General features: G+C 44.1%; 1 protein-coding gene and 1 pseudogene across 1 annotated transcript; one reads left to right on the forward strand and one right to left on the reverse strand.

The window, feature by feature from the left end:
* Window positions 1-793: 793 nt before the first annotated feature.
* LOC149290210 (18S ribosomal RNA) lies at window positions 794-1,406 on the reverse strand (annotated as a pseudogene; the record flags this gene model as incomplete).
* Window positions 1,407-9,226: 7,820 nt separating this feature from the next.
* Window positions 9,227-14,308, forward strand: LOC149290211 (beta-crystallin B3-like). The gene is made up of 5 exons (XM_089489601.1): window positions 9,227-9,301; window positions 10,223-10,341; window positions 11,014-11,146; window positions 12,982-13,124; window positions 14,092-14,308. The coding sequence occupies exons 1-5, from the start codon at window positions 9,227-9,229 to the stop codon at window positions 14,306-14,308; spliced, it is 687 nt and encodes a 228-aa protein (XP_089345727.1).
* The last annotated feature ends 6,780 nt before the right edge of the window (window positions 14,309-21,088 follow it).

Raw genomic sequence — 21,088 nt, forward strand, 5'->3', positions numbered from 1 at the left:
CGTACGCGATCATGTGTTTGGGCCACGCGTCGGGCCACCTCTACCTCTCTCTCCTTCAGGGAGCCGATCTGTTCCCTGATGGGGCCGCGATTATGACTCCCCATCCTGTTGCTCTGCTGCCGGAGCCCCTTGAGCCGTCCGGCAATATCCTCTTTCTCTGCCCCCAGGGCACGTAACTCCTGCTGGAGGTTGGCCAGGGCCTGCCTGAGGGGGTCCCCGTCCGACTCCGCAGGTACTGGGAGCCCCACCTTAGCCTTTTGGGCATAGGAAGGGCCCTGTTCCACCGCCTCCTCATCATCTTCCGGGGTCGTATCAATCCTCGCCTCGGCGGACTCCAAGGCCCTGGCCCCAGCGTCCCTGAGGGCGAGGGCCCGTAGATTGAGGGCCCCCAGCAACAGGAGGAAAGTTGGGTCGGCCCTCAGATGGTGGGGCAGACCGACTCCCTTCTTGTACATGGCTATCTTGGCGCTCAAGGCCGTGGTGTATGCCTCGAGCGCCGCCATGTTCCGACGCACAGCCGTGCATACAGCTCCTGCAGCCTCCCGGGATGGGAGTAAGATGCCGTCCTCCGTGTACACCAAACTGTCACATATGGCGGAGATGCGGCCCCTCCACTCCTCTATGAGGGTGGAGGCCATGATGGGACCCCGGGGAGGCAGTTACCTTCCCCGGGGTAGTAAATGTCCAGCACCGAAAACGAAATAAAGTATAGCTCCAAACAAAAAGTTCCACCAGCACAAAAAACACCTCCACTCTCCTCGCCTCCCAACTCCACACTGAGCAGCCGACGCCCAGCCGTAATTGGAGCTGGAATTACCGCGGCTGCTGGCACCAGACTTGCCCTCCAATAGATCCTCGTTAAAGGATTTAAAGTGTACTCATTCCAATTACACGACCTCAAAAGAGTCCTGTATTGTTATTTTTCGTCACTACCTCCCCGAGCCGGGAGTGGGTAATTTGCGCGCCTGCTGCCTTCCTTGGATGTGGTAGACGTTTCTCAGGCTCCCTCTCCGGAATCGAACCCTGATTCCCCGTTACCCGTGGTCACCATGGTAGGCACACAAAGCACCATCGAAAGTTGATAGGGCAGACATCCGAATGTATCGTCGCCGTCACGGGGACGTGCGATCGACCCAAGGTTATCTAGAGTCACCAAAGCAGCCGGCGGGGGCGAGCCCACCGGATTGGTTTTGGTCTGATAAATGCATGCATCCCTTTGGGTCAGCGCTCGTCGGCATGTATTAGCTCTAGAATTACCACAGTTATCCAAGTAACAGATGGAGCGATCAAAGAAACCATAACTGATTTCATGAGCCATTCGCAGTTTCACTGTACCGGCCGTGTGTACTTACACGTGCATGGCTTAATCTTTGAGACAAGCATATGCTACTGGCAGGATCAACCAGGTAGCTCCCATCACACACGGAGCCACCCCCACGGCAGCAGGGGGTGGGCAGGCACCAACCCCAGCGGACCACGCTCCCTTCCCCAGCCAGCCCAGGACAGGCATGGGGCAGGGGGCAGCAGACGCCAGGGCGCAGCCTTCGGATGGGGTCTGCAGGGGGCACACACAGGCCTCAGGAGAGACCGGCGGGCCCAGGGGCACAGAGGGAGAGCGCACACACGCTTCCCCCACCTTTGTCAGGGCTGGGAGAAAAGACACTCCGTGCTCCACGGTGGGGGGCGCCCACGGGTGGGCCACCTACCACGGCTTCAGGCTGCTGGGAGTCCAGGGCAGAGCAAACTCAGTTGCCTGGAGGGGGGTCCGGCACCCGGGGCGGCTCTCCCCCAAGCCCAGGGAGAGGCCTCGGGGCCGCAGGGGGCCCGGGGGCCATGCCAGGAGAGCACGGGGAGGTGGGCCGCTCGCCTGCACCAGGGGGCCCACCGGGGACCACCTGAGCGAGGGTTACCTTCCCCAGCCCGGCACGGGGCACCAGATCGGTCATTGTCCTGGTTGTGGTGGTCGACGCCGACCACTCACCTATAAATCCGGCGTAGGGTGCCTGACAACCCTGGGGAACCGTGGCGGAGTTCCGCAACACCACCAGGAAAACACCGGTCCAGCAGGTCAAGACCAACGGAGCAAGGGTCGGATGCAGCCAGCAAATCAGACATCACTGACTTCCAGGGTCGCCCAACAACCGCAGCTTCGGGCCGCTGGGAGTCCAGGGCTGAGCAAACTCAGTCGCCTGGAGGGTGTGCAGCACCCAGGGCAGCTCTCCCCCAAGCCCAGGGAGAGGCCTCGGGGCCGCAGGCTGGGCTGCGGGGGTCCCGGGGGACCCAGGGGCAACGCCGGGAGAGCACGGGGAGGTGGGCCACTCGCCTGCACCAGGGGGCCCACCGGGGTCCACCTGAGCGAGGGTTACCTTCCCCAGCCCGGCACGGGGCACCAGATCGGTCATTGTCCTGGTTGTGGTGGTCGACGCCGACCACTCACCTATAAATCCGGCGTAGGGTGCCTGACAACCCTGGGGAACCGTGGCGGAGTTCCACAACACCACCGGGAAAACCCAGTCGAGAAGGCCGAGATCAACGGAACAAGGGTCGGATGCGGCAGGCAAATCCAACCTCATTGACTTCCAGGGGGCCCGCTGGGGACCGCCTGAGCAAGGGTTACCTTCCACAGCCCGGCATGGGGCACCAGATCAATCATTGTCCTGGTTGTGGTGGTCGACGCCGACCGCTCACCTATAAATCTGGCATAGGGTGCCTGACGACCCTGACAAACTGTGGCAGAGTTCCGCGACACCACCAGGAAAACACCGGTCCAGCAGGTCAAGACCAACGGAGCAAGGGTCGGATGCAGCCAGCAAATCAGACATCACTGACTTCCAGGGTCGCCCAACAACCGCAGCTTCGGGCCGCTGGGAGTCCGGGGCCGAGCAAACTCAGTCGCCTGGAGGGTGTCCAGCACCCAGGGCAGCTCTCCCCCAAGCCCAGGGAGAGGCCGCGGGGGTCCCGGGGGACCCAGGGGCCGTGCCGGGAGAGCACAGGGAGGTGGGCCACTCACCTGCACCAGGGGGACCACCTGAGCGAGGGTTGCATTTCCCGGCCCGGCACGGGGCACCAGATCGGTCATTGTCCTGGTCGTGATGGTCGACGCCAACCATTCACCTATATATCCGGCGGAGGGTGCCTGACCCTGGCGAACCGTGGCAAAGTTCCAAAACACCACCGGGAAAACCCGGCCCGGCATGCCGAGATCAACGGAGCGAGGGTTGGATGCGGCCGGCAAATCCGACCTCATTGACTTCCAGGGTTTTTCAAGCAACATGGCCTGCCAAAAACAGGGACTTAGAGCAAAAACGCCGGCCGGTTGCGAGCAACTTGGCCTGCCGGGAACGGGGACTTTGGCCGGCGGCTCCGAGAGGCTGGCGGGAAGGCCCGCCGGTGCGGCACACGGACGGGCGTCCCGAGGTCCGGGGAACTCCGTGCGGGACCCTCGGCCGTCTACCGGGCGGTAGGGTTCCCGGGAGCCGGCCCGGGACCTGGGCGGGTTGGACCGCCGGTGCGGCACCCGGGCTGGGCGTCCCCAGGTCCGGGGAGCTCCGGGATTGAAGGGGTTAAAGTAAAGACCGTGATTGAAATATGATTTCAAAATAACAGCTGAACTGGCTGCCAATATATATTAATATTAGCCCCCTGCTGCCAATATATATAAATATTAGACCCTGCTAACAATATACGGTATATATATATATATGGATATCAGAGCCTGCTGCCAATACATTTTATAGTGAAAAAATTGGACCCTACGCAATCATTTCCTTTGGCCCCACTCCCTAGCATGCAATCACTCCCTTCGCTCCTGCACCAAAAAAAAAAAATTGCCACACTGAATCAGACATACAAATCCTGTATTGGCAGGTATCAGGGGCGTACCTAGAGTATTTGGCACCCGGGGCGGATCCTGTAAGTGGCACCCCCCCACCAAATGTAAAGACATCTACAAAATTATGTTAAGAATATTTATTGCACCAATTTGTAAACTGTATGTCAACTGTAAACAACAAGAAATCTGAAAAATAAATTAATAACTTATAAGTAAAATAAATACATTTAAATAACATTTACTGAACATATAATAGTGCTTTCTTTAATAACCCTCCAAAAAAACCAGCGTCCACATTGCCCACATAGAACCTGACCAGCACCCAAATTACACACACATAGGACGTGCCATCTTTGCCCCCAAACAGCCCAGCATGAGTCAGCATTGTTCCCAAACAGCCGAGTGTACGCCATCTTTGTCCCATGAACACGCTACCTGTGCCATCTTTGTCCCATAAACACCCTGCCTGTGCCATTTTTGTCCCATAAACACCCTGCTTATACCATCTTTGCCTTTTTGACAAATCAACTATACACCTATGATTAACACAAACACTTTTACAGTCACTCACTAATTCACTTTCATTCACACAATTCATTCACACAATCATTTATTCTTTCACACAAATTATTTACACATATTCATTGATGCATTCTCACAAATTCATTAATTCTCTCACTCATTCAAACAATTCATCCACACATGAATCCATTCATTTTCGCTCTCTCATTCTGACTCTTTATTTCAATATTCTTGCTACCCTCCTTTCTCCCTATCTACCCATTCTCACCCACTTCTGCCCTATCTACCCCTTCTCACTCCCTTCTCCCTATCTACCCCCTATCCCCCCGTCTCACTCCCTTCTCCCTATCTACCCTCTCCCCCCTTTGAAGTTCACTTACCTTTCAGGAGTCCTGCGGTGGGGGTGCAAGGCCTCTGTCTCCCAGCTCTGCCACTGTATGGAACAGTATAGAGTGATGGGAGTTATGATGTACTTTAGAGCATAATTATATAATGAAAAAGACATTGGAAATGGTACAGCATAACACCCATCACTCTCACACATTTACCAATCCACACTTACCAATCCACAGATTCCACACATACCAATCCACACATACCAATCCACAGATTCCACACATACCAATCCACAGATTCCACACATACCAATCCACAGATTCCACACATACCAATCTACAGATTCCACGCATACCAATCCACTCTCACTGTCACTCTCACTGAATGATTTCCTACCTTTCCTCTTTTCTTCTTACAGCAGTCAGCTCCTTTTCTTCCTCTTCGCTCCTCTTCTTCTGTCTTCTTCGCTCCTCTTCTTCTGTCTTCTTCCGGTTCAGAGGGCACGGACGGCGGTGGGCGCGGCTTCAGTGTTGTGCGCTGGGATCTGACAACAAACCCCGGCGCACAGCAGCAGTTGCCGCGTGGATCGCGAGAGAGCGGTATCGGAGGTCTTTAACAGACCTCCGGCTCCCTTGTGTGATTTTAAGCCGGATCAAGGGAACTCAATACCGCTCCCTTGCGAGCCTTCTCCTCCAGCGGCGGACATTACTGTCCGTCTCTGGAGGGGTGCCGGGTGCCGGCAAGTTGGCACCCCCCTGATGAGCGGCACCCGGTGCGGACCGCCCCCCCCCGCCCCCCGCTAGATACGCTACTGGCAGGTATACAATAATAATGTATGGAAACATAGCATAGCAGATATATATCAACAGAATAACAACAGAGGCTGCCCAGGACACGTGACATACCGCAAAAATGGCGAAATTGCTCCGGGTTTTGAGGTACCAAAAATCCCTGGGACTGAAGGAGTTAATTGTCAAACACAGCACTCGCTACTTTGAATGAAAGGAAGAGCAGCCAAGCCATATACTTTTAATATTCTGCTGGTACTTTGCTACTTCACTAAATAACCACTGCCAACTATGTCCCTGCTCGATCCTCTTATAAGGTAATCTAAAGGAAGTATTAACCTTATCCATCACATTTCATGTTCACCACAAGTACACAACTTATTGATGCATTTTTATTTATTTTGTTAATATAATCATTCTATAACTAACTGCTCACATTTTGAGTTTATTAGTGTGAGTTTCTTTCGATTTCTGGTACCCTATGGAATTAACTAATTTTCAGATCAGTTTGCCGATTATTTCAGCTAATACTTGCCAGATGGATTTGATTGCAGCGTTCTCGGTTTCAGGTTTATCGAAGAGGTGTTCATCCATCCAGTCGAGGTAATACTGAGCAGAGGTGTAAACTCTACGGCTTTGCTTCCGAGCGCAGCCCGAGCCCCAGCTAGTTATGCCAACCACGGTATAGAACTTAGCTTTGCTTGTTTTACACATCAAAGGTCCTTCACCACCACCATGTGAATCAAAGAAAAAACATGCAGTAATTGGATCCAAGAGAAAATGGAATCATCTCCATCCCCACTGCTACTTCCTGTATTTCATCTTTCCCATTCCAAAATTTTCATTCATTATCTACCGAAAACTCCTAACATTCCCTTTCAGGACATTCAAATTTTCTTTTGTTTTCCACACTTTTCCTGACTTGTGTAATATACAGAAACCAGATATATTACCTTACAGCTGTCTTTTGACGCAGTGTTATGTGAAAGTACTGCCCAGGAACATAAACAAAGTATGCTTATTGAGTAAAAGAGTCATGCTGAAACAAAAATGGTATACCTGGCAACTGTCAATACCCTTTTTTTCCTATTCCGCACAGAGGTTGTAGTCACGCACGGCACCATTGTGCCGGGTTGGGCTGTTGCAATGTTCAACTGGTATCATTTTCGCTGGAGCTTCCTGAAGAAAGTCTGATGGTTCAATCTATCTATTACTGTTACTGTTTTGGGCCTAAAGGGTATAGAATGAATAAAAGGTGCGCATGAGCCAGACTGAGAGGAGATCTGAGACTCTGATAGGAAGACACTGTGGGTGCAATCTGGGTGCTGGGTCAAGTCCTATGTGTGCAAACTGGGTGCCAGGGTGGGCCTTTGGGGTGTGTGACCTGTCATTTTTGCCTGTGATTTAGGATTTCCATTTATTATTTATTTCACTTGTTAAAACGCCCCACTAGATCACCAGGCAACAAGTAAGCAAGTCTTGGGAGTGCCAAAAAGGGAGGAAATGCTGGGATAAAGCAGGGAAACATTCTTGCAAACATTACTTTTTTGTCAACTTTTACATTTTAAGGTGGGGTGCCCAATATAGAATCTGTCCAGGTGCCAAATACACTAGGTACACCCTTGCCAGAACCGCCTTGTAATCGCCAGTCTGGCAATGATGGGGAGGAATAATCAAGCAGGGATCTCTCTGCTTCATGTGGTAAATCTATCTATCTATCTATCTATCTATCTATCTATCTATCTATCTATCTATCTATCTATCTATATGTATACACAGTATAGTATGTATAATACACTCCAGAAGTCCACCATAACTGACTGGTTTGATTGGTTTACCAACTGTAACCAGTTGATAATGCATTCCTGAATAGTAAGCACCAAGACAAATACATATTTTTATGGTCGTGAAATCTTTTTGGGGAACTGTCATTTACTTAAAGGTACCATTTGCTTTGCCATTATCAAAACTGTTGTGACACTATATAATTAATTCAAAGGGTAACATCCTAGCATATCATATGTATTTTTTACGATTAGCATAGGTTTTAGTAGTGCACCTGGCAGGGTCTTTGAAGAAGGACATAATTTGAAATACCTTTTTTGTAATCGCGTCAAAGGAACTTTGTAAAGCAATTCAATGGGAAGTGTTTTCCCTCAGTACTGAAAAGAAAGACCAAAGAAAGACCAAGCAGAACTAAATGGATCACTTCACAATTCTTGTAGCCATTTTGGCATCTCACTGCCAACAACGCTTCACATACAATAATCTGACTTTGCCCATTAATACAGCAGGCTTCCTAATCCCTTATACAAACGTTAAGATTGCTCTGGGAGGGGATAAATAGTTGGTAATTCATGTTTGTCCCACCTTTTGGGAAGGCTAATACAAAATGATACTGTGCAAATTGCTGAGATCTGCGTTTGAGCCCAAATAGTTGGCATGGGGTGCCTGTATGAGGCAATCAGAACGTGCTGACCCAAACTCAATCACTAATCTTCTGAAAATGAGTTGTCAGGCTGGAAGGCAGAGCGCAGTCTGGTGTGCTCAGTAGGAAAACAATTCGATAGACATAGCTGCTGTCTCAGCACTACTCTAATCTACAGTCCTATTCAGTCTGGTGGTATATATATGGTAGGGCTCTGTACAAGGTTATGGTCACTCGGGAAAACACTCAGCAGAAGAGGTACAGTGGCTCCATTTTATTTGGCTGTAAGATTGGCAATTATCTTGGGAGTTTTGCTTTCCTTGATCGTGTGATGCACCGTACTATGTAGCATTTAATCTTATTCTGTGACTAAGATGGTCACTTCAGAAACAGGTTACTACAAGCAGCATTAATGCTGACATGAATTATGGTTCTTGGCTGGGCATATGAGATCAGTGATATAGAAGCGAACCGGTTGATTGTCTCAAGCATGGCTGAAATTGCACTTGACAGGTCCCTTGATAACTCTATAACTTTACGTATTCTGCTTCATTAAATTGTGGTTATGATTGTATCCTGCTGGTCTGGCATGTGGCAAACCTAAATGTAATAAGGCAAATATTTTGAAAGCAAGCCAAATATGTTTTTTATGGACACATCAAAATATTATTGCCAACCCAGCCAAATTGGTTTGCATAGGCTTATATGCATGTTTTGACATCACAGAACTAAGATTACGACATCCAATTTTTCAAGAAATTGAAAGGCCTTTTTGCATTATGATCTCTAAGAAAGGTTAAACTTTGGGAATCCTTACTGGCAGGCATGTCTTCTATAACATTTTAGGTAATGTAAGGTACAAAAGTTGGTGCTCACTCCTTAAGCTTGGCTTTTAACGGTTTAAATTGCATCTTGCTTTCAGAACTATTTCTGTTACAGAAATATTGTAATTTACAATCTACATGGAAAATTTGCAGAATAAGATTGGTATTTATAATCTGTTAATTACAAAAAGGTGCAAGGAATCAAAGAGTATTCTTGGCTCTGGTACCATTTGGTCTAGGGCTGGCCCTGATTTCAACAGGAAGCCACAACAAGGTAATAAATGGATAGAGAGAATAAACATGTAAATTGGGCCAAGATGATTGCCCCACGTAAAGTGACCACCTGCAGAAATTGACAAATCCACCTATCAGGGTAGAGAAACTATTTTCTTGCTTGCAGAATAGGTAATCTGCATTGATCATCACCGCTTACAAACAGCTTGGTGTAGTCAAAATATATTTTGGAATTATGTGAGGGTTTCCTTTTACAGGTAAGATGACTGAGCCACAGAGTACTCCAGAGCAAATGGCTGCTGGCAAGAGCCATGGAGGCATTGGTGGCACCTATAAGGTAACAAGCTCTAATTATTATGATTATTACCTTGTAATTAAGCGTGAAAAAATTACGCAGCACTGATCATTATGTTTTAATTAATACAATTGTCTCTCAACCCTAAAAGATAAATACATAGATATTAAATATTTTACAAGTTGATCGACGACTTAAGTTATAGTTTTAAATTAACATAAGACAAGCAAGACAGGAGCTCTTTTTCCACTTACAGTTGTCTTATTTTAAGATTCTAGTGCCTCGGAGCCCCCCGATCTTTCAGAATACTAACAGTTAAATACAGGCTACAGGAAATGATCCGCCAGTCCTATTCCTAGACACAGGATTAAATGTATTGGCTGTACCTATTCTGGCCAATAAGTAAGCCTGGCACATGCCTATTGGGCTAACAAGCCAGTGCACTTTGCCAGCTGAGTCACAAGTAGCATTACTCTTGGGTACATGAGACCATGTCTAAGCCCTGCTCCCAAATGCTATACTGTACACCTACAATGTTCACACACACCCCACATACATCTTATACATCGATAAGCATGCAGAGCAACTCAATTGGGTTTTGTATAAAAAAAATACTTCAACAACAATTAAGGCCTACTTAAAAAATGCTATTTTTTTGGCCAGTTAATGACTATGTTTTCACAAATAACTGAACTGCAATACATGGAGGCACTTTACATCTTAATCTTATAAAATACACAGTTTGTTGACACAAAAAAAGATTCTCTGGTTTAAAGCTTGAAAAGTCTTATCACCATAGCAACCAATAGAATTGCCAAATCATTAGGAACACTCCATGTGCTGCTCTGATAACAATTATTTTTTATAAGGACCTCCCATTGTAGTATCGTCACAAAGTATTTCTCCATTGGGTTGAGTTGACAAATTCATGGAGTCATGGAAGCTCAATTGATTCAATTTCAGATCACACTCTATGAATTGGAGAATTTCCAGGGTAAGAAATGTGAGCTGACCAGTGAATGCCAGAACCTGAGCGAGAAAGGACTTGAGAAAGTTGGATCCATCCAGGTTGAATCTGGACCGTAAGTAGAGAGAACACTTTGGTGCTCTTACATGTACTTGAAAGGGTATTTGGGCTCTTACAAAACAATGTATATCATGCATTATAAAACATTTTAGACCATGCTCAGTGGTGCAACAATAAGCTTCTTCTGAGCCTTCTCTTATCCATATCACTATTCTTTATAAAGAACAAAATTCCAGTATGAAAGCACATTTAATATCATTGTGCAGCAACAATCATTACTATTTCTTATGAGCCTTCTGGGATGCAGAAATGTCTGGGAAATAAAGGTCTGGTTCTGTGTCTTCAGACAATTATGTATTTCTACCATACTCAACTATACATGGCAACACACTGAGAGGGCAAGTGTCACATACAGCTATAGTGTAACATCTTTGTAACAACAAAGCTAAGAAGGTTACTACCGATATGTCTATATTTAACAAACTCCCTCAACCTCCAAATAGATTATAGGAGTAGGACCTCCTCTCCTTCTGTAACGTGTTATTGTTTTTGTTAAATTGTATATTGTCAATTTTAATGTTATTGTACACACTATCCTGGTGAAAATGTACTTGGAATGTTTTTCTACTTATGCAAACCTTTAAGGTCTGGTGCCTTGTTCAAGGTCATTAGTAGAAGCCGTGCTTCACAATGTACCTGAAGATGCTGTATTCTGTCTTGCTTGCAGATGGCTTAGTTATGAACGTCAAGCATTTGCTGGGGAACAGTTTGTTCTGGAAAAGGGAGATTACCCAAGATGGGACACCTGGTCTAACAGCCACAGGAGTGACTATGTGATGTCCATCCGTCCCTTGAAAATCGTGAGTCAAACAACAGAGTTTGGTTTAGGCAGCAAAAAAAGGATCAAATCTTTTGATATTACTAAAGAAATGTAATTAAATAGGCAGTAAATAGGCCTCAGTAGGCTGAGCTTAGCAAAGGGTGATGTGATGGCTGGTTTTTAACATTTACCATTTTAGGGCATTCGCAAATTAGTAGTCAGTAATCAAAATTGCTAAATCTGGATGAAGGTTGCTTATGTTAGAATTTCACTAATTCCCCTCGAGTTCAGCCCAGAGTCAACACAAAAATCAGTGATAGCTTAGCTCAGGGGAACTTGGCAAAACTCAAGACTTTCTGGTTTGTTTGTGACAGGGCCTAGTTATCCCAACTTTGATGGCTATACTGAAACTCAGTATATAATGTACTGATGTCCAAAAACAGAACAGGCCTTACATGGGATTCATAAGACGTGATTATGTGGCATTTAAGTTTGACTGCTACTAAAAAAACAGCAAGCAATAAATTTTCTCTGCTAATATCTCCAATATTTCACACTGTACAAAGTGTCTAACTGTACAATGACCCTATCAAACAATATCTTGGCAGATGATGTACCTGTTACGCCTGTAGTTTGGGGGTAAAAGAAGTGTTATTGCAAGGGTTTTTGTCCTAGGCGAAGGTCTTTTTTGTGCAGCAGAGTTTATGGGAAACAAAGTCATAATAATTTTTTTTCCTGCCAAAATACTTATTGGCCTAGAATCTGAGTTAATCTAATCTGCTGGATCCTGGAGTTTTAAGTAATTTCGTTATAACTGAGGTGACTTTTGCAATGGCAGGTCTGCATACAAGCTCATTAAATTGTACTGTTGTTTACAATAAGGTCCCTGGTTACAGTATATTAGCACCATTATTGATGACTCTAAGAGGTTACTGGAACTATATGTCTTCTTAAACAAATGCATCTACAATAATCATTTGAAACCATAAAGGGTGTACAAAAAGAAAATGGAGGGAGGGAGAGAATCCTATAGACAGGAAGCAGTGGGGAGGAGCCTTTGGTCACAGAAACAAAATGTAGTCAGAAATCACGTACTTCTAGAATGAAGAGCCTTACATTCTGGTACGGAAGAGAGGTAGATGAGTTTGGCAGCAAGGGTAAAGTGGTCACAGTAGTCATTTGTAATGAGAGAATATAGCAAAGTTAAAAAAAATTTGTGTAAGGAAAAGGCAGATGTCACACATCTATAAAAACTAGATTAGGAGAGGGATTGAATGAAGAAGTGTCTGGGCTAGAGTAGACAAATATACATAGCATTTAGAAGCCATGGTGGGGTGCATACACAAAGATCAATATGTTACCACAAACTTTTGCCACCATCAATACAGTTTTTGAAGCTATGATTGGCGTCTGGGATTTGTCCACCCCAATGAGAGTGAGGATGAGTCCAGGGTAACTCCCAAGCAGAAGGCTTGCTGAGTTGACTTGAGTCATTTACAATACGCCAAATGTTGGTAGAGATGTAGCTTGTTAGGGGGAATATTAATAGCTATGTTTTAAGAAGTTTGAAATAATTTTAAGAGGAAATGGTGGTTAGAGAGATAGTGATGTGAGACGAGTGTGAAATTAGGTGGTTAGGGGAGATATGGAAATTTTTCTAACACATGTTCCGCTTGTTTTACTTAATAATTGTAGTCTTTCACTTTTGTTGTAACTGTTCTGTGTGTATATATATATATATATATATATATATATTCTAGCCTCTTCGACAATGTCCGTACACAGAAGACATGTCTCTCGCACTCTTAGGAACTTGAATGGTAAATAAGTATTTTGTATGAATGAAAATAAATGGGTACACATTCTCATCTACAGGACAGTGCTGATCACAAGATTCACCTGTTTGAAAATGCTGGTTACAATGGAAGGAAGATGGAAATTGTTGATGATGATGTACCCAGTCTATGGGCTCATGGTTTCCAGGATCGAGTGGCCAGTATTAAAGTTCTCAATGGAACGTAAGCAGAAAAAGCCCTTCAGACACTAATGTGTGCACTTTAGGTACACCTGGGATTTCCAGAGTGTCCAGAAATCTGAGATGGTTACCAGTCCTCCAGATCAAGTGGTTAATTTCTGGATGGTTAAATTGGTGTTTGGCCCCAACATGTCATTGTCAAGGTCCTGCCCAAACCCCATACCTTTGGGGCTACCACTGCCCTTATGCGTGACTAAACCTTCCAGCCTCCTGCTACATTTTCATCTTCCTCATTTGTGCACAATACTAAATGCAATGTTTTAACCCCTTAAAGACAATGGGCGGTCCCTAATTCTATTGAAAACAATGCATTTTGAGTCCGTACATGTACGGGCTTTGTCATTAAGGGGTTAATGTAGAATATACAGTATATACAAACATGATGTGCGCATGTAAGGGTGAAACATGAATGTCAGATATTCATTGTTATAAAAATCAACTGTAGAGCACTACAGATAAAATAAGATAAATTACACATAATACAATATTTCAGACAGCTACATATTTGTCATGTTTTACAGCTATTTTATCTTAGCCTAATATACTAGACAAACACCCTGACTCCTTATCATACTGCCTTGTATTAAATGGTAGAATGTCTCGGTGTCAGTCACCCTGCTGGACACTCTAATAAAAACCTATGGAGGAAACAATCAAGCAACTTCATTACCATTGCCATAAAATAATAAAGTCAGTCTGTTGTCTGAACAGGGAACGTCACCCAAACTATCACATGATTGATGACAATGGCAGCCTGCAGATAAAGGAAGTTAGTTGGAACGAAATGAAGGTTTTTTGTTTTGTTTTGCTTAACTACATTACTATATACAGCACTATATTTAAGGTTCAAAGGAAAATATGTATAGTGAAAGCATTAACATTATGAGTCATATCTTAAATGGCCTGGATAAATCAAGGTGAGTAAGCTCAGAATTTTATCTTTCTTCCAGCTGGGTGGGCTATGAATACCCTGGCTACAGAGGCCGTCAGTATGTGTTTGAGAAGAATGAATACAGACACTGGAATGACTGGGAGGCCAACCAGCCCCAAATCCAGTCTGTACGCCGTATCCGTGACATGCAGTGGCACAAGCGTGGCTGCTTTGTCTCTGTCCCAGTGGCGGCTGCTGCTGCTGCTGCCCCAGCTCCAGCCCCAGCCAGCAGCTGAAGGAGAACAAAAAACACTCATCAACTATCACCCTCTTCTGCTGAGAAGCACGGCAAGAAGAGACGCATAAAATGATTTTAAAACTTGGTAACGTCTCTTTAATGTGTCGGTCCGCAAACTTGAATAAAGCTTTGGACTGTAAAATTTCTGACGTGTTTATTCAACAATTACATTGAACATATGTAGTAGTAAATGCAAATTATGTTAAAAATGTTAAAATTATCTCATACGATACTCCCACTTACTACTGTAGTGTCAGTATGCATCATTATCAATTTGATAGATGTGCATAAAAAAAAATTGAACAGAAATCCTAAATGAACCACAAATTACTCCAAACAACCAGAAAACACATAATGAGAATTCATACTTGTCCCTTCTTGAACACAGGTTGGCCAGGTCAATCATCAGCATCTACAGAATTTTTTCTATAGACCCTCAGCCAAATTCTGATCATTCCTTTCCCATGACCACTTTATTTCTAAAGCTCTAAAACTTACAATTAACCCTGATTAATTGCCAACATTTTCTAGTGCCCTCTCTCTCTCACATGCTCTCTCACTTTTCATGACAGTATTAGTGCATGTAGGGGAATCCGTGGCAAAGTTACGCTGCTGCTCCTTCTGAAGAGTGGAATGAGCAACACATCTAACAGAGAAATTACTGGAAGATGTGTTGCTTGACTCATGGTGTCAAACAACACATCTTCCAGTAATTTAAGGCATGCTGAGTAGACCCTCACTCATCTTCCGCACTTCCTTCTGAACCAAAAATAGATCTACATCATTCATCTGACAGTGCCTGTCCATCCTTGCTCTGGGAGTACTGGCAGTAGTGGTGGCACCAGTTGTGGTGGAACTAGTAGTGGTTTCATTCTGTGCTTCACCATAGAATAGTTTTTAAGTCTGGCACCAGCTCTGCCTGGCCCACGAAAAATGGACTCCTTCTCACAGACCACAGACCTAGTATTTCACACAGTCCAATGCCTAATTTTGTCATCAACATTTCTACATTTTTCGTGTTGTATACAATTGAGAGGTTCTGCTCAGGATCAGTATTTCAAGAACTACAACACACTATGTGCAAGCAGATTCAAATGCCTATTTTTATCAGCAATAGTAATCAATGAATTATTGTTTTGTGTTGTACATACAGGTTTTGTCTAAATTAATTTTTTAATTGAAAAAACCAGCCCTAAAATAAACAAACTATTAGATAAAAATGAAAAAAAGTCAGCTCCAGTTCCTGTAATTCAATAGTGACCTTATACTACATACATTACAGCTTCTCCAATCCTCACCCCAGTAAATTTTCTATACTACACTATGGACACTTGCAGTATGGTAGATGAGCCTTAATCTCAGCCTCAACACTGTAACTGACTCACACCCCGAGTCTCATCAGTCTGTAACTGCTATTGACAACATGCTGCGGGACCCATCAATCATCCGACATTTGTGGGTCCACATTCACCAACACTCTCTCACCCTTTCATTCTCATTCACTCGTTCTCTCACACTCTCTAAATGTTTCCCTACCTATTCTACTGACCACTTCCACATCTTCTTCTGTATCTGCATCTTCTTAATATTCTATCTTCTCCCTTATCTTCTATCTTTTATTTTCAATCCTTAATATTTTTTTTTGTCGGCATCTCCACGGACATAACCCGGCAACTTCCATTACACGGCGGCGTTGCATCAATCTATTAACAGTTTCTAATTCGAAATTGCAACACCGGAATTTAATACTAAATCCTCTTCTGATCTGGATTCTGTCACATTAGATGGAAACTGTGCTATAAATCAGATCTTGTAATAATCCTGTCATTATAGGATTTAAATGAATTTTCAATTATAATTAAACACGTTGTATTATGATATAAAGACTAAGGATAAATTAGCGAAAAATGAAATAATGTAAATAACGGAGTATTTGAAATGTAACTTGTAACTGGTACAATATACCGTATTGGCTCGGATATAGGCCGCACCCGAATATAGGCCGCACCCTTAAAAGTTAGGTGCTTTTTTAAGGAAAAAATGTTCTTAGTTAAAAAAAACGTAGAATAGATATGCTGCCACTCTGCCCCCCCCCGAGATATGCTGACACTCTGCCCTTCACCCGATATATACTGCCACTCTGCCCCCCCCGAGATACGTTGCCACTCTGCCCCTAAGATGTGCCCCCCCCCAACGACTTACCAAAGCAGACTCCCGTGTGTCTTGCGGGGCCGGCAGGGGACACCTACGCAATACGCGTAGACAACTTCCGGTGCCTCGTGAGAATTCCCGGCAAGGGAGATTGTTAAAGCACATCGAGCAGACGTGCCGGCAGCGGAGGTCGTTCACGCTCATCGCCGCTGCCGGTGAACGTCTGCACGATGCACCTAGACAATCTCCCGTGCCGGCACCCCCCCGTGGAAAGTGCCGACAGGGGAGGCTGTCTGAGCACATCTGAGAGTAGGATACGGGTCCCCTGCACCGCTGCGGGGGATCTGTATCCTAACCCTGCTGCCTGCCCGGCGCCCGGAATTGCATGTCTAGACCCCGAATATAGGCCGCGCCCCCACTTTAAAGACTTAAAGTGGGGGGAAAAAGTGCGGCCTATATTTGGGCCAATACGATATATATAAAAAAGTGGTCAACAGGACTACCACACTCTCTCTACCCCCTTCTTTCTCTCTGTTCCCCTTTCTCATCTCTTTCTTTCTCTCTATCTCTTCCACTATCTCAGCCCCTCTTTCCCTACTTTATGTATATACGATATGGACAAAAGTATTGGTTCTACTCTTTTGGGAAGGCTTTTCAAAAGATTTTGGAGTGTTTCTTTGGGAATTCTGGCCCATTCATCCAGTGGAGCATTTGTGAGGCCAGGTACTGATGTTAGACAAGAAGACCTGGTTCACAACCTCCATTCCAGTTCATCCAAAAGATGTTTGATAGGGTTGAGGTCAGGGCTCTGTACGGGCCAGTCAAGTCCTTCCACACCAAACTCATCCAACCATGTCTTTATGGACACAACATGATACGCTCACACATGCTAACACTCTTATACACATGAACACATCATACAACAATATACATTAACAAACAAAATATGTAGTGTGTGTGTGTGTGTGTGTATATATATATATATATATATATATATATATATATATATATATATATATATTACGCACACTAACACTTAAAATACACACTTTAAGTACACGTTACAGTACAATAAACATACATTGACAAAACTATCTGACCAGTAGGTGGCACCAGTGCAGCACGACACACTGCTGGAGAACGGACTACAATACAATGTAAGAACAATTTGATTAGGGCAACATTGCATTACAATACATTTATTTAGAATGTGCCAGCAGATTCTGTAGCAGTATTAGAATACAGAGTCAGTGAAAGTAATATTAACATTGACGATATACAAATTAACAAAAACATTAACATACATGAAAACATATTGGCATGGAAGGAGAAAAGGGTCCTGCTCTTTTAAGCTTATAGTTAGACTAATTTGCAGAGTTTATAAAAATTATGCTTTAATCTTTAATAACAATTTATGGATGGATTTGCATGAATATCACATTGTCATACAGATTACCTGTCTTTTTTCAGAAGGAAAGAAAAGCTTCATTCCACAAAACAACGGTGCTCATTTTTGTACCGAACCATAAGCAGTGAGACAGCTACCTTTTAAGTTCTATTTTTATCTAATAAGAAATGAAACCATTACTTGGCCTAATCTTTCTCAGAAATATATATATATATATATATATATATATATATATATATATATATATATATATATATATACAGGCCCGGACTGGGACAAAAAATAGGCCCAGGCATTTGAGACTGAGCAGCCCATTTTTATTTATTTATTTATTTATATGCCAGAGATGCCACTGTGCCCCCTGATATCCCTTATACCTCCTATATGACACTCTGTCCCGTGATAGAAAAACTGACAGCGCTAAAATAGGTATGAAAATATATGCTTTAATAAATAGACAAAAAAAATTGATAATACATAATACAATATCAATATATATATATAAATATATGGACAATACAAGCAATAAATCAAATATTACAGCAATCAAAAAAAAATAAAAAAAAAATTCAAGAATGCACATAATTAATAGATCCCGAAAAAATTATATCTGCCCACCAGGGGTTAATATATCAACAGAAGAAACATGGGGCAAATAAGCAAAAAAATAAAGATAATACTCCAGGCTAAGCTTACCCAGTGGTGCTTATTTGCCCTGTTTTTCTTCTGTTGATATATTAACCCCTGTTGGGGCAGATGGAAGTGAAGTAGTGGAAGTTGCGCACTAAAATCCAAATTCCCCGCAGCACTGCAGGGGACCTGGATCCTCTCTTGCAGCCAGTCACAAACTAAGAAACTCAGACCACGCCAACTGAATTGCGGCGCTCAGCCAATCCTCTAGGCTGAGCAATGTGACTAAAAAAAGTCATCATACACGGGACCCCTGAAGCCACAATCTAGTGCCACAAATCCTTTTTAATAAGATACGCAGGTTGAAATAAGAGTAAATAACACAATACCTTTACTTTTGCTGGGCCTAGAATGTTTTGACCTCTGAAGTGACAAATTCAGGAGGGCGTTTTATCTCTGGATAAGTAAAAATTAAATAGTTCAATTTAATCCTACAGAAAGTAAAGAGCCAGAAAACAGATGACTAAATACACATCAGGACAGGCTCTGCCACCCAGTCAGTCACACACACACACACACACACACACACACACACACAAGGACAGGCTCTGCCACACCAACACCTAAACACAAACACCAGGACAGGCTCTGCCACACTGACACCCGCATCCGGAGGGTTTCCACGGACGCTTTCCCTTTGATTTAGGTGATGGCCGCAGCTGGCTCTCTTGTGTATTGATGCTGCCAGCCCCCACGTGTATTTATGCACTCAAGAGAGCAGCCCTACTTTAGTATTGATTTATGTGATGCACTGATGCCCCAGCCAGCACTCGCTTGTGAATTAATGCCCCCACACCCTTGCGTATTGCCTTTTAACCATGAAAAACAATAGCCGTGGTAAGAGTAAAACACCTACTTTACGCACAAGATTTGGTTTGTCATTTTGTTATTTTATTTTGCCGGAGTCTCTTAACATTCTTCTCTCACAAAGAACACACGACAGGATGTGTGTTAAGGACCATCTCCTCCCTTTCTAACCGCAAAGGTGGTGAAATAAACTGAAAGGGTTGCAGTGTTGCCTGTTTTCCTTTCACATAATGGGGGGGAGGAAATGTCAGCCACAGATCTTAGAAGCATTTTGAACCGACAGTTTAAAAAACAGAAATAGAGAACAGGCGCTGTAGCACATGTAGTCAGCCTCTACAACTGATTGGACTAATGGGGTCTAAAATATTGTAGGACTCAAACAATAGAAATGTCAGATTTCAAAAAGCATATATCCTAAAAACATTTTTAATAATCATTTTGCTAAACAGACAACTATTGACAAAAACAGAGAATTCTAGGAAAAAGTATAAGTGGCCTAAGGCAACAGTGGGCTCTGCCGACATGCTATAGCACAGTGCTGACAAAGATACTCTTCAATGGTTGCAGTGCAACAGTTTCAGTGTAAAAGTATGATAATAAGTACCGGTAATAGGATTTAAATGGTCAGTAATGCTGTAGTTTACTTGTATTTACATTAAATTGCTCACTAATGGCTTTATTCACCAAAACGGAGTTTTAGGAAAGTTGCAGCCAAAGACCCACTGACTTCATTATGCATTACAGTGAGGCAATCCTAAAAGGTTTCTCCCAAAAGAAGGGCTTAGCTGACCTTGCACAATACACAGGGAGGAATGGACTGACCTTGGGGTCAGGGGCCATTTGCGCTACCCCCCCCCAGTCGCTCCAAAACTCGCATGATGGAAGCAGAGCTACTGCTTCTGCGCTTGTGTTGCTAGGTTGATAAACACAGACACACAAAGGCATGATGCAAGCATACACACTGAGATATGCTTTACACGGGGTTGGATCTAGTATATCAAGGTGAAAGGGATGAAACTTCTCTCCTGTCACCTCTCTTAGTGGTGGATAAACTCCACTGATATTCATAAACACAGATCCAAGCCCCTACCTGCAGAGTATCTATTTTCCTGTAGCTGAAGCTTCCTGACTGGGAGATCCTGACACAGTAATTCTGAGCCTTGCATTATCTTTCCCAGCAGTTGATTACACAGCTTCCAATCTTACTTACTGCAGCTTGTGGCTACAAAAGGGGCTGCTTATTGACTTATCTTGCCACAAGATAGGAAATAGGACGCTCACTGATCATTCTTCAGAGATGGCTGTATGTCTTCTACAAATACCCTTATGCAACTAAGGGGCTCCCACACCACTCCACACAACTGTCTTCCTGTTTGATGGTGCCCCATTGTTACTGACTCCTGTCTGGGAACTCTCCACGTTTGATCTGGGTCTCTGGGTCAGTCTCCTCTTTCAATGTTCACTTCCCACTCAACCAGTTCCTCTCCTACTTTCTAACTACTTTAGACTGACTGGGGCTAGTCCCGTCTCCATGCACAGCTAGCTCCACTCACTAATGAAGCCAAATTCCCAGAAGAGGGAGAGTTCCATATAGTTTACCCTGGGAAGTTCCCAGATTTAGACGGGGGCATAACTAGAAGCCACAGGGCCCTGCTGCAAAAAATTGTCCAGGGCCCCCGAACGTCAACAGCTGGTCTGTGCCATGATTGTCGCCACACACTT

This window comes from Sceloporus occidentalis, unplaced genomic scaffold, assembly GCF_023333645.1.
Source record: "Sceloporus occidentalis isolate IW3139 unplaced genomic scaffold, rSceOcc1.0.p SCAF_40, whole genome shotgun sequence".
In the NCBI taxonomy this organism is placed as follows: Eukaryota; Metazoa; Chordata; class Lepidosauria; order Squamata; family Phrynosomatidae; genus Sceloporus; species Sceloporus occidentalis.